Genomic DNA, 20,518 nt, shown 5'->3' with positions numbered 1-20,518 from the left:
CAGTGGGTTTAGTGAACAGTGATTTGATGATCTGTAAACTCATAACGTTCACTTTGACATCAAGATCGTGAATTCCTGGATCACCTATTTCAGCAGTGAACTGGATCCTTTGATCCATACCGTTGATATCTGTGAGGAACTGCATTAATGTGTTCTTCTCTCCATGCCAAATTCCAAGAATATCATCAATGTATCTGACCAAGGTTTTATTTTTTTATTTGCATAAAGAATTCTCGAGAATATGTTTCTTTTCAAAATAATGTATAAAGCAATTAGCATACGATGGGGCCATAGTGGCCCGCATGTCAGTCTCAGAGATTTGTAGATAGAATGGTTTGCTGTATTGAAAGTATGAGTTAACTGAAATGAATGTTAGTAATGCCATTAAAAACTCATTAGATGCTCCAATGTCGCCTTCTTGGAGTAATTCCACGGCCTCCTGTCCCAAGTCGTGCGGAATACTCGTATATAGGAGGCTGTTGACATCAATGGTGAAAATAATGTCTTCATTGGTCAGTGTGATATGCTCAAGTATGTTCAAGAAATGGGTACCATCTTTGACAAAAGTGGTTATTTTTTGGATGATCGGTTGCAAAATGCAATCAATGTATGTCTCTCAACAGTTGCAGTATGCCTCCTGTGGCTGCTACGATCAGTCTTCCAGGTGGTTTGATCAGGATTTTGTCTATCTTTGGAAGAAGGTATAAATGGGGGATATGCTTTCGTCTTCTGTGTTATAAATACCATTTCTTCCGTTTTATTGAGTAACTCGTCCAGATTGGTGGCAATATCACTGGTAGGGTCATGATTGATCTTGGCATATACTGTGTGATTGGCTAGTTGTCTGTTCAACTCTTCTCTGTAATCTTCTGTGTTGAGCAGAACGAGAGCTCCTCCTTTATCCGCAGGTATGATGGTGATTTTGTCATCTGTATATAATGTTTGATGATATACAGATCGCCTCGGCTTAGATTTTTGTTCTTTGGTCTGCCACATTGTACTTTGTTAAGGTCAGTTTTATTTTTTTCCGAATATGTCAATTGCGTGTTCATCGATTAGAGCCATGAATGTGCTCTTAGATCTAAATTCCACAAACTCCACGGATGTGTTCCCTCGTCTTTCTTGAGTCTGAAGTTCTTCGAAAAAGACCTTGAGTTTTAGCTTGCGTACTAGTTTGTTCAACTTGACTTTGGTATTGAACAGGCTGGTACTATGTGGTGGTACAAATTTCAGTCCTTTTTGTAGTGTTCGATTTTCTTGTGCTGCTAAAGTCCGGTTTGAGAGGTTGACTAGTAGATCCGATGTGACTGGAACCTGATCGTCATTCCCTGGCTTTTTCCGCTTTACCCTCCTGGTTCTTTTCCCTTTTGTCTTTCCCCTAAAAAATCTTTCTGTTGTGTATTTCCGACTCTGTCAGTGTTTCTAGGTGCTACCCTGTACCCGACGGTCCTGCTTCTTGTTCTAGAGTCCCAGTGGTCTTTTCTCCACTGCTCAAATCGTTATCAGAACTGCTATTATCTGAAGATGGGTTGTTGGGTCTTGTGGGTTGTACTTGATATTTACGTGCTCACGTATATACCTCATCATTCAAGTAATAAGTATCACGCCGAAAAGAGCACATTTTTCTTGATTCCAGATCCGCTGTGTACCCTCCTAACCATTCGTTGATATCTGCTAGAATGTGTGTGAAAGTTAAGGCATCAGTGAGTGCTGTGATTTCAACTGTGAGCTTGTCAATTTCCTTTGTCAGTTCGTTGATCATTAATAATATTAAGTAGAGTGAACACTTACTTAGTATTTGCTCCCATTACTTTACAAAGGGCCTCATTATGGGTCAGCCAGTCTGGAAACATTGGCAGTAAATCCGCCGTCACCGTTGTTACCAGACCGGCTGATTCAGAGTCCTGCAGGCGGGAGGCGTCACTCCCAACAGGTCTGACCTGGTGGAAGTAACACCAACTGCTTGCAGGCGGACATGGAAACACCGGCTCTGTCATAGACGGAACCAGTGTTTCCATGGTCCCCATCTCCATGGAGTCCTATTGGACTCCATGGGAATGGGGATTTACAGAATTCCGCTTCCAGAATTACCGGTGACCGGGGTTGTAATGCCCCGGTGATTCCAGGAATCACAGAGGCGGAATGGTATTACCGGTCTGGCGGCAGCCTGCCGTCTTATCTGGCACAGCTACCGCCAGACTCGTAATGAGGCCCAAATCCTTTATTTTCATTACACATTGTTGGTCTGAGCGGGATTCAAAGTCTGTGCAGTATTCTTTGGGCCTTATAGTATCTGCCTAGAGTGACTGCGTGTAGCTTTCTATTGATTGATTTCCAGATTTTGTATTCCAACTGGTTGATCCTTTTTTGAGGATTGATATGTTGAGTAGTCGAAGATGTTTCTTTGATCAAGCCCAGGATCTTGTTTGCTTCATCGGTAGCAAAACCGAGTGTCGTAGCTCGAAGTTCGGTGAGGTTTGCTACATCTTCATATGACATGTTACTGAGTATTTGAGACTGCATCTGGTTGGTTGAGCGGGCACCGATGGTATTAGTTATCATGTTCATAAATCTTCTGATTACCTTAGTTTTTATATGTACCTAGTTCCTGCCCAACTGGGCACATTGGGATACCCTCACTCCCACACATGTCCTCATCCCCCTCCCCTCTCCTTTACAGTCTATGCACTTGCAAAATCTGAACGTACAATGCCTTGAAGATCGTCAAACTTTTCCTCCCCGTCTCCCGTCCTGTATGGTGGCGCCTCTATGCTCTTGGAAAAACTACAGAATCGTCGTCAGACATATTACTTGTTATCTACACTGTTAATTGTATCATATGCACTTACTCTGCCTTGGCAGACTGGTTATCGTTCAAAAACTCAAGGGCTCTGAATGGCTGTTTCTCTTCCCTGTTTCCTCCCTCCTTGAGCACCTTGAAACACTGTATAGGTGATTTACAAATAAAGGTTACCATCCCATACCATACCATAGGAGCTGAAGAACCTCCTCCAGGAGGATGGGGCCAGAGACGAGGGGGTGGCCTAACGGACATGGTCCGGAGGGCGCTGGAGGAATGGGAGTGAATACCCCTGTTGGATGACCTGTAAGGCGCAATCGTCAGACATGGTCCATGACCATTCCAGTCTGAACTGGCGTTAGGTGACATAGCCCGTCACTGAGGTTTTGCGCTGTGGGGTGCAGAGAGGACGGCTCTGCGGCCACGCCACCTCTATGGCCGCCTCTATCTCACGGAAACATCTGCCCAGCATTCAACCTGGGGCAGACTGACCCCGGCATGTTGGGGCGTAGGCGGTGGAGGGACGAATACCCCTAGTTCAAGATGCTAACTGCTTGGAGGGCTGTGGCACGTTAGACCCTAAAGACTTAGCTGAAGGACATCATCAGCCTTAGCTCCAAAGAGGTTTTGACCATCAAAGAGCATGTCGAAAAGCTTGGCTGAACTTCGGCCGCTAAACACCGACATCCTCAGCCAAGGATAGCAGCTGATCACAGTGCTCGTGGCCATGGATCTGCCCACACAGTCTGCAGTGTCCAGACCTGATTGCAACATTTTGCGTGCCGGCTCCTTGCCATCAGTGACCAAGGACCAGATACCGTCACTCATGTTAGAGGCAGCCGCAATGGTGGTGGAGTAGGAAGCAGCTTTGGCATCGGTAATCTGAATCCGATGGATTGCATGCAGAGATTTGAGGTTGGTGAGGTCTACCGAGATAAGGTTTTTACGCCACCATTTCGCTAGGGCTCTGACTGAACGTTTGTTGGAGGCTGGCTCAGGGGTGTACCATGGGACGGATGGTTTGGTCTTAGCCCGGCTGGATTTGAGGGGGGCATGAGTGTCCACCCGTTTCGTAGCAGAGTTGCTGAATAATTCCAGGAGGCCAGAGGCAGTCCCTGTGATGGGAAAGTCTGCAAAGTGTGCGCCGGGAACAGGCAGGTGAGCGAGTCCAATTAGCTTATTCTGGAATAGGGGATGATGGAGTATGGCCAATCACTCCTGTGGATAGTTTCAGCTCTGCCTTCTGCCCTTCCTGGCCGGTCGGCATGTTGGATGCAGTAGCCTTAGGATAGAAGGACATCAAAAACATGTAGGGAGGATGGGGTAAACCAGGTTTCAGTGATGAACAGGGCATCAAGGTTGTTGTGCGAGATGAGGTCAGCGATCTTTGCAGCTTGAACAACTGCTGAATGAGCCTTGATCAACATGAGCGGACGTGTCCATGTAGTCCGTGGGTGTTGGATGGGGCCAAGGGGAATATTGATGAAGTTTGTTAGGGCAGCTTGCCAGGGCTGCCCAGAGCACTTCGCAATTCAAACCCTACTGAGAATGTGGATTGGCTGTGGAGGGAGGAGACACATGGTGTTGTCTTTTGGTGAGTAACAGTAGTAATGATTTGTTTGTCGGTGAAATGCAGGATAGCGGGTCAGGCCCTTGGCGCTAAGAGGCACAAACAGGTGAGATCCCTGTATTTGCATGTCCTTTGCTGAGGATGCCGGTGATTTGCTTCTCATTCCTGTTCCACGCTTCACATATCACCTGATTCAGGGTCACCTGTTCCAATATTTCTAATCTATGATACCCCATCTACTGTTTATAAAGAGCTAGATAGACCTATCAGCAGTTATGCCCTCAAGTAATCTCAAATATCAGTTCACAATTTTTTAAAGTTACAATTGTTTAAAAAAAATCACACAAATGTACATTCATAAAAAGACTAATGTAAGTGTGCGTGACAAAAAACCTTCACAAAGGCTCAATTAAACAATGAATTAATTTTGTATGGAGAACATCTTCCATGCAATGGCATTCCAATATTCAGTTATAAAGTTTAATGCTTATCGAAGACAGTCTGCAGTCGCTAGACTCTCAAAATCAACATGTTTCAGTCCTCAATTTTTATTCAGGACTGAAACATGTTGAGTTTGAGAGTCTAGCGACTGCAGACTGTCTTCGATAAGCATTACACTTTGTAACTGAATATTAGAATACCGTTGCATGGAAGATGTCCGGTATACAAAATGAATTCATTGTTTAACTGAGCGTTTTGGAAGGTTTGTCATGAAGACTTATATTAGTCTTTTTATGAACGTATTGTGTGTTTTTCTACATGTGTGTGATTTTTTATCAATTGTATCTTAATAAAATTGTGAACTGATATTTGAGATTGCTTGATGGCTTAACTGCTGACAGGTCTATCTACCTCTTTATAAACAGTATACTCACTTCCCACCAGAAGGTAGAGCGATCACGGGTGAGTTTCCTAGTTTAATCAGTGATACCCCATGTAGGACACTGCTCTGGCTATCTTTGATATGCATGTCTGCACATATTTCATATAAAAGTATCATGTCCTAAATAAAAACAGATACATACAAGCAAAAGAAATACAAACTCCCAATTTGTTATACCATGTGACCTACTAAACAATTAGTGATTTATTCATATTTCCCTCTTGCTTCTCATACCTCAATGGATGCCAATTGATGTCAACTGTGCATATCATGGAGTTAAGCAAATGGTATGCTGACTGCTCTTTCCTAATTTGGCAATCTACTCTCAGCATCCTCTGCATTCTAAGTTGCAGCATCTGTCTGATGTATCTCACTGCATGGCAGTGTTCCTGGTCTTAGAGCATGTCCCAGGGGGTTCTCCAGAGACACGCTGGAAGCACAAGACAGGTTCCTTATGTTGCCTTTGGATAATAGTGTGTTCTGTTGTTCTGGAGGAGAGGAATTCGCTGAAGGGCCCATTGGTCAGCACTCACCCTTTAGAACTTGTAAAACAAGATAGCTGCACCATGTGAGGAGAGGGGGTGCAGGATTCACTTACTCCAACACGACTCAATAACGAGGACTCAATAGTTTGGCAAAGGGAAGTCCGTTTAATGATGCATACATCAAACGGGGAAACAAATGGGAATCAGCTGAAGTGCGATCACCTGTCTCGCTCCGACTTCCTCGAACTACAATTGAACATCAATTCTTATAGGCAATATTCGTCATCATTGACGTCTAACTCTACAAAAACCTGTCATGCAATATAATTGGTTAGGAAAGGTAACTTAAGTATAGGTGCTATATCTGCATATGATAATAGGGCGTGCAGATTGATATCTCTTATCGGGTGGGCGTCTATGCCCATCCCACTACATCACATGTGTTTGGCGTCACGACAAGTACGACGTCTCATTGGTTCTACTATCTATAGGACTTCAGATAACTTGGTCCATTGTGATTGGGCCGGTTACACCCCTAGACATAAATCCCCATTTTAATTAGCAGCATGCAGAATGGACACCCAAGGGCCTGGTGTACCAAGTTTCACCCTGCCTCCCTTCCATCAATAAGTACTTTAGGGCTATGTGTCAATTAGTTGGCTAGGTTTGGCCTCGGAACTGTAGCCTCTTATCGGGAAAAGTTATGGCATCCTGGGTTCTGGATGACATCAGGCGATGGTACCTCTTCGCGCCTGGCTGGTCATGTGTCTGTTCACCATGAATTTGCTTCAGTTTCCAGCTTTTATTGTATTTAATTCTGCTTCGGCCCTGCCACCTGCCTGGGCCTCTCTTATCTTGACCTTCACGGGCGCGCTGGTATGCTCCGAAGTTTGGTTCTTGCGAGATGACGCTCTCCTCCCTTTCTCTGGGTGACCTCGATTTCCAAGGCATGACCCTTTCTCTTTTGAGTTTCGATTCCACTCTTTCTCTCTGTTCTGGCTGAGTTGTGAAACTTGGCCTGCCAGGCCTCTGGCAACCTGGGCCCATTCCTGCTTTACAAAATGGAGTTGCACTCGTATAACGTGCTTTTTGAGGTAGCTATATAGTTGGCGCATGCCGCTTCTAATCGTCTACTGAGCATTGCAAGCAGTATCGTTTTCTTAGCTTCTTGCGTTCCAAGCCTATTTACACACGTTTGATAGGTCGGTTGTTCTCATCATGTCTAGTAACACGTTTCTTTGTTTTTAGTCTCCTTCCTGTGTTCATTACATCGATTTGTATAACAGCTTGTTCTATCGTGCCATATTCAATAGCTGACTTTGCTTGCTCACAAGCTGGTTCTGGCCACGGTCATTTCCATTGGCCCTCCATTAAGGCTCTTGGGGTTTCTTCGTGGACTGTATGTAGGTTCTCCTCATTTCGTATCATTGGCTGATACAGCTGTCTGATAGGGTACCGTGCTGCCCAGGGTTGTCTGGTTATGGGTGCTTCAACAGGTACAGATCTTCTATTGTACACTGGACAGAGTCCCAGTGCAACTCTCTGCTGGTTCATTGGTTCTTCACACGTCACGTACCTTGGCGAGTACCTTCCAGGTACCTCGAAAGGAGGGGACGGGGTGCAAGTCATGTCTGAGACCTCCTTTACACTGTGATTGTCATAGATAGACTTTCCAATGTTTTCAACATGGTCTCGGTTTTATTCCCATGCTGATTGTAAGAAAAGTATGATTAATCAACTAACGATTTATAAAAGGGGAGTGCTTTGTCACAGTTCACATCAGAAGAAACCAGGTTATGTGCGGGTAAGCTTCTACCTTTCTTGGAGATGGGGTGGCTGTTGAGACCTGGCCTGAGAATACAGTTAGGTGGTTATGTCTAGTTTAAAGTGTGAGTTTTTGTAAAGACCCAGTTTAGTTCCAGCATACTTGTCATGTGCTGCGAGGCTGTGATCTAGGGTGTTTGGAATGTAGTGTTACATTTTTGTCGTGGGGTGTGGTGTCAATTAAAGTATGAGGCTGAAAGGTTATTTGGCACGTTAGGCAGAGTTGTATTATCACCCCGAATATGACTGAGTGGTACTGCAGTTGGTTTATGTGTGATGTTAGTGGGAAGTCAGAATTGAAGGCCCCGGTAAATGGACTACCAATTGTATGCCCCAAGGTTGCGCTGTGACATAGTGTAACGTGATACAGTACAACATAGCTTAACATTGCATAATATACCTTAGCAAGCCTAACCTAGTAAGGACATAAAGCATATGAAGACCTGAAAAAGGACATAACAAGGAATAGTGCTGAATAAAGGCATGATCTACGTACCCTAATATCTTCTCTTGTGAACCGGTGGTTCCACCTTGGCAAGGATTAATAGACATAGGTTGAAAGGAGCCTCTAGAATGTGGGATGGATATCCTGGAGAGAAGAGATGCACTGCACATATACTGCTAGCCTTTGATAGTTAACATTGGAATGGGACCACGTATAGTTAAGTTTCTTACTGATGAGTTATTTCTGATTCTTTAGATAGTGGCATCTGACAGACCAGTGAAAACAACCTATGCAGGAAACTAGGATGGCCAAGACAACAACAACAAAAATGGAAAACTCAATGAATTGCAAAACAAACGTGGGATACTGTCACGGGTCAAAAACATCTACAGTTGGCGGGAAAAGATTCCAATAGAGTGCCAGGCATAGGACATACAATGATAATCAGGCAAGGGTGTGCAGAAGTGGTGCAGGGGTGGCCAGTCTTGAAAGTGTCAAAAGTGCAGAGCACCCGTTCCAGTCCCTCTCAACCCTTTACAAGATTTGATTTCATAAATTGGGAATGTCATTGATCTACAAGAGAAATTGTAACCAGGTGTGTTCCTGGCCACGGAACAATTGAATGTGACTTACCGAGTTTTGTTCATCAAATCTGCCCCCCGGGCTTTATAGTAGTCCAAGTTTTGTTGAAACTGAAAATTAATTGGTCTTGGATTTCTCTGGAAAAGAAAATACAATCTAGTTTGGAATTAAGTTAATCAATTTGGCATACTGATCTATCAAGTGAGTCTTGAGCATTTGCCTTGTGCATGCATGCCTTCAGTGCTCTCTAACAAACAGAACATGGAGAGGTGGCATCGACCATGGGAATCCTTTATGAATATTTACGCAGCATTTCATGGACTGTTGGCCCTAGTATTAGTAGTACTCTACCCAAGTAGGTAAACGTTTATCCGACACAATTGAGTAAGGTCATGTGGGGAGCCCAACCAGCAAAACACAACATTCAATCCTGATTTTCGAAAAACCAAATGGTTCACGATGAATGCTACTTTGTTTCTTATTTAATATTAAAGTAGCATGTGTTACATATACATTTGTGGAGACATAGGATAATCAACAAAGAACATGAATACAAAACATGGCATGTTACATAAGTAACATGGCCCAAAAGTACACTTTGGGTTTAGATTTCCAACCATTACAAACCCTGTATTCCCTACTAAAGGTGAAGAATCAGAGTATTGAGAATGTAATTGGGGTACATTTTTAACAAGTGTGTAGAGACTGTACAATGGTGAAATGTTTACAACACAAGTGATCTGGGTCAACACAACTGTGTTTCGGCCTAGGAGCTATCTTTGGGTAGCTGTAGGTGGAACAGCCTTCATCAGGACGAGAAACGTGGTGCATGTAGGAGAATCCTATGTATTTCGTAATCTAGAGTTCAGTGACAAAGCTACTGGTAATCCTCGTCTTCAGCGAGGGAGAGGGGACATGCTTCATCCCAAGCATGCCGGGTCAGCCTGTAGTCTGAACAAAGATCTGGAAAGCCAAAGTGGGTCCGGAGTGGTCTGGCCCATTGGAGCTAGTTCCCTCGTGCGTGGTTAGTAACGAGCAGAGCTGATGCGCTCATTAGTAGTGGCAGAAATCTGCCGTTCGGGGGCCCGAGCTGAATGCAGGGCTCCTTGCGAAAAAACGGCACTAGTGCCAAGAATTTCCTATTTTTAACAATCAAATAAGGGATATATATCTATAAATATTACAGAGAAGTAACAGGTTAATCCAAAATTATAATTTGCAGCTTAAGTCAATATCTTGACAATCCTGCAAGACCTTCATACATTAACAGGAAAATGACGTTCCCTTACTAATGCTCTTTCTGAGGTATACTATACATTCCTCTTTTTTGGAATTGGGGCAGGTACAGACTTCATATGGAAATCTTAAAATAACCACCATAGACATCACAGCAGGCTCCGTTAAAATGACATGGATACGGCTGGCACTAGATATGACATAGTTGATGTGTATGGACCCCGCATGCCCCCATTCCACTCAATTTTCCATGTTCCATAAAGGCTAAAATGAATGGCAGGATTGCCATAAAAAGACCATGAACACAGGTTGCAGGGAATCGTCGTACCCCCAGTAAGTTGAAGTGCAGGTGAGAGGGCAACAAGAAGACTGACTGTGGGAGTAAGATGGTATCTATCAAAGGAAATTGCCTATGGCCTGTTCTTCTGTTGGATATACTTACCCACAGACTTCTTATCTTTGAAAGACACCCAAAGCAGCAGGTGATAACATGGCAGTGGACAACAGATTGAAAGAAATCGATACCCTAGATGAGAAACTGATGCAGAATGGGTACCAAAAAGGCAGTTTTTCTCTGCCAAAGAGTCAAGAAATTAATGCTTGCCAAATATATGCAATGATAACCATGTGGCAGCCCATCAGATGTCTGGCTGGGTAACATCTCCCTACAAGACAAAGGAAGCTGTCTGGCCTCAGTCAAATGCATCTGGATGACTTCAGGACCTCCTTATTCACAGCAAGGATTCATATGCTTGACAATCCACTGGAAGAGGATCTACTTGGTTATATAGCCTTGTCCCTAAAACGTCGAGCAGACCTAGTGAACAAGTCATTGTCAGCATGCTACCTTTTAGACTGGGCAATACAGAGGGCTCGCATCAGATAAAGATGGTGACACATCCTCTCCATTTTAAGTGTGAGGAGGAGATAGAAGCACTAATACATAGAACTCACATAGAACTCTGAACCCACTTTTGGAAGAAAGGCAAGGTTAACACTATTGCTAATGTTCCTTCTAATGGATCAATCCTTCGCCTATAGATTCCTCACCGAGTCTTCTGAAATCTTTTCAGCCTCCAGGGGGCACAGTGGCTCTGTGGTAACTCGCCACAGCATCGATGGGTCTCATGACTAAGACTGTGACGTCGTGGGTGTTATATAGGGTGCAAGAAGCGCCTCATGGCTTCTATTCTGCCTTTTACCCTAGCATCCAGTAGGTGAGAGATCACAGAACAGCGAGAGGTCTACAGGTTATCCAATGATGCGATTGCATGGAGGGTGATGATGAAACTGTTGGAGGAAGGAATAATCCACCAGAAAGAAGGTTACAGAGAGCAAAGAACTGTGTTTCTTTAATGGATTCCTTCCTACTAGAGATTCCTCGTCTTAGCTAGACTTCCACAGAAGCACAGATCCTGGAGAAGAGAGCAGAGCCAGAACTATTATGTTCACCAGGACGTCTGGAGCACTGCGCGATCGAGGTTGGCATCCTGGCTTAACAGGGAATCCAGGCAAATGCCCAAAACAGAAACAGCCCTTTAAAGGGAAGAGGTAGTCACTGATAGAATAGTCCCTGAAACCTTAATGCATTTCCTTCCCGCTCAGTCCCAACATTCTAAAATGCAGCAGAGGTTTCACCTGGGGAGGGTCTTGCTGCACAAGCCCTAGCATAACAAAGAGATGGTAATCTTTCCTGATATCCCTCATCAAACATAGTAGGTGAAAGCAAACTTGTGGTTAAGATAGTGAAATCTCTCCTTAACCGTAGATGGACAAGGTGCGGGCTAAATACAGGAAGATGGATCTTATGAGGGGGATGGAAATGTGACACAGCCAGTGATGAATCCAAGGAAATTCATTACCTCTCTCCAAGGAGGGAATGGGGGGGGGTGATACCTGCTTTGGGACAAGGGAAGTGAGCCCACTACACTTAAGCCGCAGGGGACAGGGTAAGTGGGATCCCTCTGCGGTGTCTCCCCCTTCAGGGACAGGAAACCCAGAGAGAAGAACTTAAGACACTAACCCTTCCCAGACTCTAACCCCTTTATGAGGTTTTATGGAGTATGTTGAAGCCAAGGCGCATGATAACCACATGGCCCCTTTAATGGCTGGCTGTGCATCTGACCCAAACTTAACAGTTCTTATGGGAAACAGCAGAAAGGTGAAAAGAACAGCCTCCTGGACACACAGCATCTGAGGAACCAATCAGGAGAAGGTATCAATGCAGCCTGTGGAGTTCAAATATGTTGCAGCATATACAGGAGGTGTGGCTGGCAGGAGTGAGAACGCCAGATGAGGCGTCCTGTGCGGTGGTGAGTGCAGCAATGCCTCACAGACGGGTAACCAGAAGCGGCCATATCCGCAACATGATCAAAAGACAAACTTACAAGGCTCCAGGGCTGCCTCCAAACCGGGAACCACAGTCCGCTTGCCATCAGATAGTTCAGGTACTGACCTGGTTTCAGAGCTGACCTGAACTAGATACAGAGGAATTATTTGGGCACTGGGAAACACAACACAAATGAGAACAACAACTTGCTTCCCTCTCGGTAATGTTAATTCTGATGCATGTTCCCCACAAGGATTGCTCATCTATGATAATCCATATCTCTAGGACTACTGATCGTCAGAATGTTTTCTGCCACCAGGGGGTGCAGTGCAGCTGGCCACTGGCTTTGCTCGGTGCCGGATTAGACGTCAGAATCTATTGAGATGCTGCGCCCATGCGCTCTGTTCAGCCTGTTTTCCGTAGCACTCGGACGCTGAGGGACCGCGGAATCAAGTGGTGTACTAGCCACCTGCCAAGGGGGCAAGGGTGGGGGGCGATGAGGTATCTGTGGATGGAAAATTCATCAGAGAGAACATTATCGAGACTTAAGTAACTTGTTCTCCTAATGAGTCCTTCGTCCCAGGGTTTCTCCCTCCCATGGATTCGTCATCTATGATAGACTCCCGTAGCAATATGGCAACCTATCATGCTTAGAGAGGCACAGCTTCACCTCACTGATGAGAGCCGACTAGGCCGAAATACGTGTCTGGGGTTGCTGATTGTACTCTTGTTCAGATGAGAATTGCCACGCATTTCAGTGCAGGACTTTCCTTGTGGGTGGGCCAAAGACTGATAGGCAAATGGATATTTCTCCTCTGTGGTGCAGTGAGCTAAAACGTGGTTGTAGACCATCCTGAGTGGAAGAAAATCCAAAGAACACAGCATATGACCCATGTTTGTTCTCAGTAGAGGCGCTCCCACAGTCCCTTGGAATCCCACAGCAATACATAGCCCTTTAGAAGGGAGGAGAGCAAGGAAACAATCTATGGAGGACCGCGCTACCAAAAGGAGCAACATGCACAGATAATAATCCAAGCAATAAAGTATGCAAACGTGTGCAGCAAGGCCCACCTAACAGTTTGGCAGAGCAGAGGTGGCAGGCAACCTTCTGCTGGTAAGAGCTGTGTACCCTCGAGCCATCTTTTCCCACTATTTCATAGCTTGGTGGATGGAAAAGTTGTATTTCGTTGCTAGGTCTCGGTCAACATCGGGGACGGATGAATGTTTTGCCCAGGCTTCTAGTACTGGAGCCTCTACTACCAGGTTCAAGTCAGTAATGCCTCCTTCTAAGGACATTCGTCTAGAATGTCCATAGGTTCAAACTGAACTTTTGGCCTGGAATCCATTAGAAGAATACATTACTCAACTCCTGATGGATGTTGCTCCCATGGATTCCTCTTTGCCCTCCCAACATGCCACATTGGTGGTTAGCTAGTACACGTCTTGCTTCTGCAGTCCGTCCGCATCCTAGCACTAGAACAAAGGGCAGAACTGAGGAAACGGCTTGCAGCGCCTCAATGTATCCTGGCCCTTAAGTTATGCTCAGGACGGAGGGCTTTGTAGCGTTAAGCGTAACTGTTGTGGTGCTACGCTGCGCCCTCTAGAGGTGGAAAGATTTTTGAAGCTCAGCTGTGCTGTAGATATATCTTTATAGATCAGGAATCAGTGGGGAGGAATGAATCTATTATAAACTACCATTTCTTTCACCGTAGGTACAGGTATGTTTTCTGCAGCCTGCAAGATGACATTCTACAGAGTATGTGAGTACTTAGTAGGTGTGCAGCTTGAATTCATCTCCTTATGGCTGCTGCGATGAATCCTGCCGAGTCATCACAGAATCCCATCCTAAAGTCCTAAAGTCTCCTCCCATGAGGCCAGGGAAAGGCAGGTGCTACCTGATCCTAAACCTGGGGTTGGTTTTGGGGGAGGGTCACGTGGAAGCAGAAGGCTGTCAAGGGAATGCAGTGACTCCATCAGGAGAAACGTTGTTCTCATCTTCTTCTGTGGATGAGGGTTTGCTAATGCCTAAATATTTAATGGCAGGCGTCACAGCAGGGGATCCTCTTTTGAACTTTCCCAAGGTTCTAAGTATAAGAACCCTCTTTGTAAACATGGAATTGATGTATATAAGGGTCAAGGAGTTAATATTGGTACTTTTAATAGTAATGATTCTCCCAAGTGTTCCGATTATAAATCCAAGGAAAAACCAATTATTCCCTTAAAATCTTACCCTAACAATACGTCACATTAATCCCCTAAACAAAATGAATTAAAGGATATTGAAACTATGAACATTATGGACTTCAAGTCCCATAATGCTTTTAGTACTGAGACGAGGAAGAGGGGTATGGTGTTATCAGACTGTAGTGTGCGGTCTAGTGGTTGTAATGACCCACAACTGAGCGGTACCTTTAAACATGTAAAGGTCCTTCGGGTGCGGCCATGGGGAGGAAGCTGCAGATGCAGCAGGAGAAAGCAGACGGCAACACCACTTTGCTGATAGCAGGATACCACGCAGAGAACGTGGCAGAGCTCGTGGTGCCCAAGCAATGCAGAGGATGTGCAATGGGAAGCGGTGTTGAGGCCAGCGGTCCTGAAGGAGAGAAACGCTCCTGCATCTCGCTCTGGTGTGAGGATTCTCAATAAGAATGCCCACAATTTTATATCTGAAACAGGTCTGTGATAGTGAGTCAGCAACAAGTCCCTTTGAGCGATTAATAGAAGATGGACACAATACTCAAGATAAAAAAGAAATGTCTTTGCATTTGAAGACATATATACAAATTTGGCCACCTTTTGAACAGGATGAGATGTGCGTCTTCTGAGGCAGATCAAGGAATTTCCTGGGTCAGCCCGGGTTCTCAGGAGAGAAAAGCTTCCTGTTTGTGCTGGTAGGTTTTCTTTTGGATAGGTTGCTGGTCAGCATGGGGAGCCTTGAAGAGCTTCCCTGAGCTGCCGCAGTGCCGGAGCTATACCACTATTTTTGCAGGGTTAAGGGGTGTTTCAATGACAGTTTGAAAGCTTGTCCTCATAAGGTACATTGATATAGCCTTGGCGGGCTTTTGTCCTCTGTCACTATATTTTTGTTGCTGCTTCTATGTTAATTATAGTTTAGATGTAAACAGTCTGCTCTCCCAGGTGAGAAATCTGACTGGATCTTGGTAGCACCTCTTTCCCATCAAAGCACAGGGCTTAGCACTTGGACACCAAGACAGAGTGCTGCCTTCTTCCTGCAGCCTCAAAGCGGGAGGCTTTTTTAAAAAACATTAAGTGCTTGACATCACAACAAGGCCCTTATGGGGAGAGGACTGAGCATGACAACACAGACTGACCAACATTGGGACAGTATATCATGATACATTCTATTATACAAGCAGAAGACATGAAAACAAGTAAAAACATGCATGTTTATTCTCAGCAAATTATTAGGTGCAGAGAGGATCGGTGTCAATTGTCTCACAAGCTGTACTATCAGTTAGTGATAGCAAGTTTGTTTGTTTATTTATATAGCGCTCCAAACCCGGTGGTATCTGGGCGCGTTACAAGTAATTTCCAGATTACACGTTGCATACAGGATCAGGTACATAGTAGAATATATTGGACATTGTTACATTATTAACAGAAAGAAGTTAACAATATTACACATAAGGTATATACAAAAGGCAATTTACATAGATACAAGCAGTATATTAATCTAAGAAGTCCTAAACAAGGGATACTAGATACGTTCATGAATCCTTAGCAAGGAGCCAACTTTTGGTACTTTTGCTAAAGCTAAAGAAGGACTAGTCAGCTCTTAAGGTTGTGGGTAAGGAGTTCCAGAGCTGGGCTTCCATAACAGGAAAGAAGCCGCCCCCCCGCTTTTTTCAGTTTAAATCTGGGGACCTTCAGGCAAAAAGAGTTCAAGGTCCTCGTGTGGCTAGTTCATGTATTTTTGACAATTTTCTCCATTAGGTATTTAGGTGCTGAATTGGTTAGGCATTTATGAGTAAGGGAGACCATTTTGAACTGTATCCTATCCTTGACTGAAAGCCAATTATTCTTCCGTCTAGCTTCCGAGATGTGTTGTCTTCTTGGAATACTTAGCGCATTTCTAAGTGTATTATTCTGTAATTTTTGAAGTTTATTGACAAAATATTTGCTTGCACCTAAGTAGAGTGCTTTGCAATAGTCAAGTTTCGAGAGAATTAATACTCTCGTTAGGGTAATGCAACCATTTGTAGATATGAAAGGTTTACAGGCATGGATCAGCTTGCATGTTTATGCTGTCGCTGAAGTTGTGGCGTTAACTTGCTTCCGCAAGTTCAAAGTTGAGTCTAAGTAGAAACCCAAGGTTTTATCTCCTTCGCCACTTTAATGTCAATACCGTCGATTTTAAATGATAGAACGTGATTGCTGAGTTTATTAAGACTGGCTGGTGCTCCTAGGAGCAGGAGCTCAATCTTATCAGCATTCAGACACTGGCTGTGTGAGGCCATCCAGGCCTGAATGATAAGATAGATTTTATTAACTAGGGCCAGGTCCGTATCATAATCACCGGTCAGCGGTTTAGGATCTGGGTGTCATCTGCATAGTTAGTGTAGGTGACATCCAGAAGGTCTAGGTCATCGAACAGTGTTTTGGTGAAGATATTGTACATAGTGGGCGATACACAAGATCCTTGCGGTACTACAAAGGTTATTGGTGTAGAATCTGCATAGGCCTATTGTGGGAACACTCTCATAGATCTATAATTAAAAGAAAATTGAATCCAGGCTGTTGCATCCGGGGCAGCTGTGGACAGATGCTTGTAGAGCACTTTATGATCCACCAGATCAAATGCGGCCAACAGGTCTAGTAGGAGGACAAGTTTCCCATTGTCCTTAAGTTCGTCAGTTTGGTTCTTGAGGTCAATCAAAGCCGTTTCTGTGCCATGTTGAGGTCTGAAGCCAGATTGCCGGAGCCCAAGTAGATTGCTAATCTCCAGGTACGATTTTATCTGCAGGTAGGCTGCTTTGTCAATTATCTTTCATAGAAAATGGACTGTTGTAATAGGTCTATAATTAGTCGGGATATTTGGGTCCACAGAAGTTTTTTTCTTTCTTTTAATAGCGCTTGGACCCAAGTGTCCTTAAGGTTATTAGGGACAGTGCAAGTTTGAAACGAGGAGTTAATTCGAGTAGTAATGAAAGGGTCCAGGTCTTTGGCAGCTTCTTTGATTATAGAGGCCGGGCAGTTGTCTCCCTGGCATCTAGATGGTTTAAGCGAGGCTATGATGTCTTCCACTTCTTGGGTAGAAACATGGGCAAATTTAAATCACTGGGGGGGGTTTAGAGGAGTTAGATTGGGTTCTCTGAAAGGTACCTGGATTAGGTAGGTTACGTTTTTTATCTTCTATTGTATTTTGGAGGAGAGAAATGTTATTGGACAATGCGTTTTGAATATTGGTGCACCAGGTTTTATCTTTATTACAGGTGTCCGTTGGGGGGATAAGGTATTCCAATTCTCTTAGGATGGCAAAGAGTTCTCTAGTGCTAGAACTGGCTTTGTTGATTTCATCATTCTAAGTATCCCGTTTAGTTTGTAGGATTTCCAATTTGTATTTAGCTGTAATTTTCTGTAGGTTGTCTTTGTTTGCCACTGTTGGGTGATTGTTCCACAGGGCTTTGACTTTCTTTTTTTCTGCCCTTAAGGCTTTGAGCTTAGGGGGTGAACCATGAATTAAGGTGGGCTGTGGGTTTCCTTTTGCACATTTTGACATGGTGCAATGTTGTCTATAGCTTGGATGATACTAGAGTTATATAAATCTACTAGCATTGCTGCGTCTGAAGTAGCAGGCACAGTGTTTAAAATGGGGAGGAGATGGGGCCTTAGCTTGTCCACTATAATTTTATGTTTATTCCTAGTGAGAAGTGGAGGGGCTAGAAGGTTCTTCCTGATAGGTAATGCGCTATCTTGGATAGTGAAGGTCAGTAAATGATTTTCTGTCCAAGCATAAGGTTCAATGGATGTTATTACTGTCTCACAATTAAGGTTGGCCACCCAGTCTAGGGTTCTGCCTTTTACGCGAGTAGGCTGATTGACCCTTTGCGTGAAGCCTAATTGTGTAAGGGAGTTGGTCAGTGTCAGGGCATGCTGATCAGGGTCGTTGAGACCAAGATTAAAATCTCCTAGAACTAGAATTTGCGAGGTAGGCTTAGTATTAGCAGAGAGTATAGTTGTCAAGTCTTCCTCAAAAGCATCAATGGGGCCAGGAGGTCTATATATCATGTGCGTAGTTACTGTATGAGAAATAGTGAGAGGTAGTTTCACTATCAGCAGTTCGCATCACGTGACTGGAGGATGTGTGGATTCTCTGAGTCCCAGACTAGATTTGGCAATGAAGGGAATGCCGCCGCCTATGGAGGATTCTCTATCTAATCTCAAGATAGTGTAATTATCCGGGATATTGAGTAAGAGGGAAGGACCAGCAGCTGCATGTGGCCACATCTCTGTTATTGCTAGGAAGTCTAGTTGTTTAGAGATCAGGTCGGATATGTCAACAGCGTGGGCTACCATGGATCTCGCATTGATCAGAGCACCTTTGATCTGCGGGGGATCTGTTGCTTGAGAGGTTAGGGTCAAGAGGTGCGTTCCTCTGACCAACCCGGTTTTTATTAGCTTTGTTTATCTTTGATTTGGAACTCTTCTGGGAAGGAATTTTATGATTAGGTTTATGAAGAGGGCTGGTGGACATTGAGTAAGTTTTATTGAGTCTCGAACTAAGCCTATCGTTTCTTACCAAGGTAGAACATGGTAGGTTTGGTAAAGATCTAATAACAAAACGCTGAATCCATTGGTTAGGAGTTGAGGTACAGTGAGCTCCAACAGAAGGGCGACACCTTTATTTGGATAATTAGCTCCAAAATCTAACTGGGGCAGGACATTGGTTGGTCTAATGGTTAGAGGCTGAGTTGTCGGCTTAAGGGGTGGCAGGAATTTGGTTGGCTTGATCCAGTGTGGTAGAGGTGGTCATGGTAGGCAGCAGTGTCTTAATTAGAGCCCACGACTTGAAGGATGAGATATGGATATCTGGATGAGGGATATCTGCGGCTAGAGCAGAGGTGCTAGCATCAAAGAAAGCTATCATAAGTCTTACAAAAATGAAGGTGACGGCATACATGATTATGATATAGGGGGCCAGCTAGGGAGGGTAGTAAAACAGTCAGCAAATATGGTTGTAATTAATGCCAAAAAGGTTACAGTCTAGATCAGAATACTAACCAGGATACCCGTTAGTCTAGTGTATAATGGAGCACGTTTTGAGCAAACAGATGCTACTGCACCGACATACCTAGCAATTTGTCTACGTTATCGATTGAACAGTAAACAAAATGAAGCAATGTAACCCTACATGGCGAAATAAAATAGCTAGTATATAGACTTGGTGGAGCTTTGACAATAGGTTACTAATATGGCCTCACAGGATGTGAAAGCATTCAAATTTAGGGTCATCTGCTAGTATAGAAGGTAAAGGTTGAACGCACAATATGGGTTAACCTACTGCATGAAGGGGCTGAGAGCCATTACGTGTGTCAGTATACAGGTATACCAGTGAGGAGTGCTAAGGTGGGCCAAGACCAAGTTACAAAAGGCCAATGAAAGCAAGGAGCAATCGTCAGGCAGGGCAGGATAGACAAGTTAACACAAGGCGGTTAATTAACACTTAAAGAAACATCATTCCAATAGTAAGCGTGGCTACAACATGCACGGCAGGAGTAACCAGAAAATATAGAATTATACAGGTTGTTTGTACGACTAGTAATATGATCAGTTGTTGAGCATGAAAGCTAACCAATGCTACAGACTACAAGTGTTACAAATTATTAAATTGTTTGTAAATAATCCTAGGTATCTCAGTTCGAGTGGTGTAGCAAAGTCTCATGGGAGATGTGTCAATTAATGCCATAAATATTGGCACGTACATATACCGGCTGCCACTCAATAGCTTATAGTTACATACAGCTTACCCTTAGCAGTGGTGAAGCAGTTTGAAGCAGGCAATGGCCACTTGGAAGGAGTGCCAGATGTCCAGGGGTCTGCTACAGGCAGTTTGTAAGGACAAACAGCGTTCCTCCAGTTCTGATGCTCAGGTAACATCACAGAGCCAGTGTTCCACATTGGGGATAGCAGGCCTATAGCAGGCCTGAGGCATAACAGCAGTTTGCAGCGCACTGCAATAATCATACATATTCTGGCGAGTTCACGATAAGATTGCTTAAGTGTCGGGAAATCGTGAAATAGGCAACTCATAGGGCATGGCTCAATCGTACAGTACAGCATTGCAGACACAGCATTACAGATCCCACTCCAATACTTTGCAACCCCGGGGCAGGCCCAAAGCAT

At 44.2% G+C, this 20,518-nt stretch overlaps 1 protein-coding gene across 7 annotated transcripts in view; it reads right to left on the bottom strand.

Moving 5' to 3' along the window:
* TBC1D5 (TBC1 domain family member 5) overlaps positions 1-20,518 on the bottom strand; it is a 2,783,701-nt gene that overhangs the window by 487,884 nt on the left and 2,275,299 nt on the right. For all 7 annotated transcript variants that reach the window (XM_069648897.1, XM_069648892.1, XM_069648893.1 and 4 more), the window contains one exon: positions 8,641-8,726. In XM_069648897.1, coding sequence (XP_069504998.1) covers positions 8,641-8,726 — 86 coding nt within the window. The remainder of the gene's footprint in view (positions 1-8,640; positions 8,727-20,518) is intronic.

Source organism: Ambystoma mexicanum, chromosome 2q, assembly GCF_040938575.1.
Source record: "Ambystoma mexicanum isolate Mex_15411 chromosome 2q, UKY_AmexF1_1, whole genome shotgun sequence".
In the NCBI taxonomy this organism is placed as follows: Eukaryota; Metazoa; Chordata; class Amphibia; order Caudata; family Ambystomatidae; genus Ambystoma; species Ambystoma mexicanum.
This window is presented reverse-complemented; position numbering and strand designations above follow the sequence as displayed.